We start from the raw sequence: 4,390 nt of genomic DNA on the forward strand, positions 1-4,390 counted from the left end.
CTAGCCAGGTCAAAGTAATTATGCCAACAGCCATGTAACCTATTGGTAAAATGGTGGACTCTTAGTTATAATGACCAAGGTTCAAAACAAGAGCAGCCATGCTATCAATCACTAGTATCTTCACTTAGTTTTGGAAGATTCAAACTTTGATTTGTTGCAAACTGGAGAACAAATAACATTACAAAAAATTTTAAAAATGTTAGTCGAATCTTGTGCAATCTGCATAAAATATTAAAGCAATAGCACTGAGAAATGTAAGTCAGTTATCCAGATTAAGTGACACTAAAAACATCTGTTAATTTGCACCTACTTGAAGAAAATTCAAACTCTATAACCTTTGGGGAACACAATCAGACATCCGTAAAGGGGATTGACAGGGTGGTTAACAACTTGACTACATAAAAGCAAAGGAATACTAATGCCTAGCTACCAAATTATCAAATTACAGTGACAGATTGGGACTATACAAATTACACATACCAGGTGTCATGGTTTTTAAAATACCGTGCAAGTTGGTGTGGACAGCAACATTAGGCATCATCACAAATAGTATCAATGTATATAGACATAAAATATTCCCAATAATTCCATGAACTTTGTCCTTTTGCATAAAGAGTCATCAACTTTTCAGCCAAGAGCCATATCCTGTTGATTTGTCAAGTTGCTGTTATAATTAATGACTTCAGCATTGAATTATTTTGGCTGATGAAAATGCCATTTTTTTTAATGAATTACATTTGTTCCTTGCACCCTTGGTAGGATGAAGATGAATTGACTTTGGAACTCTAATTGTGGGGACCAAAGATTTCAGTAATGCTTAATTTTCAAGACGAAAAGGACCTTAAATAATAATTCAGTTCCAACTTCAAGGCCAAATTCCCTGGTGCTGAGATCAATTTTATGGTTTTGCTTCAACAATCAGCTTATGCAGTTTAATGTTATCAACTGAAGAAGTCTGGCATAATCAACTTTATTGGCAAAAACTTGGATCCAAGCCTTTAATTATACTGCTTTCTTGAGGAATATGCTTTTGTTCTTTGAGGTTTTATGACAACGAAAATGCCAATTTCTTTGCATCAACTGCTTTTTCCATGATCCTTAGAAGGAAATTAAAGGTTTGAAAATGTAATTAAGGGGGAAGAGAAGGTTTTCAGTGCTTAGTTTTCAACATGAAAAAGAACTTTTAATACTGTACAAATTTCAATTTCAAGGTTACTTTTCATTAATCATCATGAGCAAGATTAACACTAAAGGAGCATGGCTTGTATTTCATGCCTGAACTTTATTATCTAATGACCCTTGATTTGAATCCAAAAAAAGAAAAAAAATGGGATGTTTCCTGAAAATCGTCATTGAGAAACGACTTAACTATTTCTGTCCAAAGAGCTTCTGATATTAGTGGTCAGCCGCCGCTCTAAATTGATTGGCAAAGATTAGAGGTTTTCACTTTTCATGCAGCAGCGGTACCCTAAATGCCCAACTTTAACTTGAGATAAAAGAGTAGGATGAATTTCATGTGGCCCCCCAATGAGCAGTCTGTTGAAAATGTGAACCACTGATTGTAGAGTACTCAAAGTTTGGAAGCTTCCAATGTTCTAAGATTTTTTACATTTTTCGGAGGTTTTATTCATTTGTTTATAGTTTAATGTGGCCCCCCAATGAGCAGTCTGTTGAAAATGTGAACCACTGATTGTAGAGTACTCAAAGTTTGGAAGCTTCCAATGTTCTAAGATTTTTTACATTTTTCGGAGGTTTTATTCATTTGTTTATAGTTTATAATATGAGAAGCTCAGCTAGACCACCAATTGAGTTAAAGGATTTAAATTGAAACTGATGAAGGAAACTCAGCTGCCTCTGCAAAACAAGAATATTACTACTCTCTTGCTTCAACCAAGGCAAAAGTCCCTACAAAATCTACATTTCCAAGTTTCAATACAAAACATCACCACTTCCCACTTACATGTATCTTAACCAAGAAAGGAAGAGAAAAGAACATGACAAGTGGCATTAATTTTGTCATAAGAAACAGGTGACATCATTGAATACGTCAGAAAATTTAATGTTTAGTTGGTATATATGTAATCTTTCAAAGTTTAGTCCCCATGAAGTCAAGCAAATGATCACTTGGGAAAGAAAGGTTTAAGTCCTTTTTCTGCAACATAATACTTGTTTTTCCCATTCCTGCTACTGTGTCCATATCCAAGAGCTTTTTTTTTTTTTTTTTGTTATCTGTTCCATGTAAACCAATGGAGTCTGATGTGGCAAAGAAGGCAGCTGAGACAATTTCGTGGAAACAAGGAAACTTGACTGACACATTGGTATCTTGTTAAATTCATCAAAATGAAATTACAATGAAATTTGAAGAATAAATTGCACATGACCTTAAGTTGAGATAATATTTGAATGATTGAGTCTCAAACATGTTTAATAGGTGTAACAAAATTTCTGTGTCTGGGAACGATTTTCTACTTAATGCAATGCTTTATGACTTCCCCCTCAGCACTTGTTCAATGAAGTAGGAAGGCATTGTCTTTGATGTATTTCCATAGTAAGAATAAGAAAAATAAGGGGTTCTTAAAAGGAAAAGAAGTAATGTTTGATGGGTTTTCCTTCTCTAATTCTAATGAAGAAGTAAACCAACCATAGTGTGAAAGGAATAAAAGGGAATATTTTTGCCAGAAACTTTTGAGTTTTCATTTAGATTAATTGAAGTGTGACTATTCTGAGTTCTGAGTTGTGTCCATGAGAACTTGCAAAGAAGGTGCATTTCTCATTTCCCCTTCACAAAACCCAAATCTTTTTTTTTTCTTTTTTTCAATTGGACACCCTCAGCTCCATCAAAGCCAAGGGTGGGTCCAAGCCTGGCTCCCATTACATTAAGTAGACAACAGAAATAAAAAGGATAGTAAACAACAATCTACTTGGCTGCCCCTTCATCAAATATTTTAGTCTATAAAATAAACCACCACATCCTCTCCCTCCCTTTTCATTTCACAAACATTTCCCATTCTCCTCTCTTTTCATACTCCTTCCTCTTATTCTCCCTTTTCTTCATCTTTATTTGTAAATTATAGATCTTTTTTTCCCCTTCTGTTGTAACTTGTAAAGGCTAGGGCTCTGCTGGATCTCTGTTTTTATTAACAGAGACCTTCATTAAAATCCTTGTTTGTATCTCTCTTTCGGAGTATAAAGGTATCTATCTTTTTCTTACATGAATCCTATGTTGCTCTTTTCTTGTTCTTTTTCTTTTTTTAATTTTGATTGTAGCTTGATTTGTTCAATTTTATCATCATTTTTTTGTGTCCTATTCCATCTTCTTACTCTGTTTCCGCTGCAGATCATCTGTTTCAATATCGATGGCGACTGCTACTAATAATCCCCAAAGGAAGAAGGAAGCCCAATTGCCCCCCAGGAGAGGCCAAATCAAGGCTCGAATTTTTGAGAGCATGGTCAAGACTGCTGTTTCTGTAGCCTCAAGAGCTAAAGAAGTACTAGGGAAAAGCAAAGGAGGAGGCGGTGATGGGAAGAGCTGTGCCTCTACAACCACTACTCCACCACAAAGTGGCTATAACTCTGAAGGAAATGGTGACTTGGAAAAATAGCCATCAGGGGGGGTTTAAAATTACCATCATATCTTCTGGTTCTCGTCTCAATTCTCTGAATTTGAGATATATGCTTCGTGGTTCTGAAGCCATTTCCCAACATGTTTCTCTTAACCGGAAAAAGGCAGCATCTAAAGAAACTATTAACCGCAAAAATCCAAAAAAAAAGTTTTATCTTCACTTTTAAATAGCTAGGCTGTGAAACCTGTCATTTTAGATTCAGATCACAGCTTCTGTCTGGTTTCTAAACAAGGGTAACCCTACATTAACACATGTTTTTGTCAGTTAAGGTATTGGATATATATATGAACCCTAGTAACTTTTCATTTTTAATTTTGTCAGTTAAGCCCTCTTCCATAGGTTTTTTCTTCTAGTTTTTTTAGTGGAGATGACGTTCAATGGAAGAGGCTGGTTGTATCTGAGGTTTGCTTGTATCTTTTTCTTTGTACCTTCAGCTGCCTGCCCGTATCTGACTCTCTGGTGTAGTTTCTGTACTATGAAGAATTATATTAATAAAGAACTTCATGTTTGAATGTACTTCTAGCTTGGTTTTTTCGTGGACTTGATGGCAGGGTCTAGGCCCTCGATCCATTACCTGCCAAATTTTGAGGTTCGGATTATATTCTGCTTATCCTGTTGTTTTCTTTTTGGAGATGGGGCCATGAATGTTTGAAAAGTTGTTGAAGGTTGGCAGCTTTTTCTTTTTTCTTTAAAATATTCTAGAGTGATTGGGAATAAATAGATAAATAAATGTCCTCAACTTACCTTTTGTATAGTACGATGCTAGG

At 35.4% G+C, this 4,390-nt stretch overlaps 1 protein-coding gene across 1 annotated transcript; it reads left to right on the forward strand.

Annotated features, from left to right (window-relative positions):
- Positions 1–2,920: 2,920 nt before the first annotated feature.
- Positions 2,921–4,139, forward strand: LOC149518358 (uncharacterized). The gene is made up of 2 exons (XM_089763318.1): positions 2,921–3,192; positions 3,338–4,139. Exon 2 carries the CDS (start codon positions 3,357–3,359, stop codon positions 3,600–3,602), a length of 246 nt encoding a protein of 81 aa, XP_089619444.1. The 5' UTR covers positions 2,921–3,192; positions 3,338–3,356; the 3' UTR covers positions 3,603–4,139.
- The last annotated feature ends 251 nt before the right edge of the window (positions 4,140–4,390 follow it).

This window comes from Durio zibethinus, chromosome 6 (assembly GCF_047325235.1).
Source record: "Durio zibethinus cultivar Kanyao isolate XHJ-2024 chromosome 6, ASM4732523v1, whole genome shotgun sequence".
NCBI lineage: Eukaryota > Viridiplantae > Streptophyta > Magnoliopsida > Malvales > Malvaceae > Durio > Durio zibethinus.

What these genes read in the sequence shown, in the direction of transcription:
- LOC149518358 (XM_089763318.1), top strand. Translation starts at nt 3,357, where the DNA reads ATGGCGACTGCTACTAATAATCCCCAAAGGAAGAAGGAAGCCCAATTG.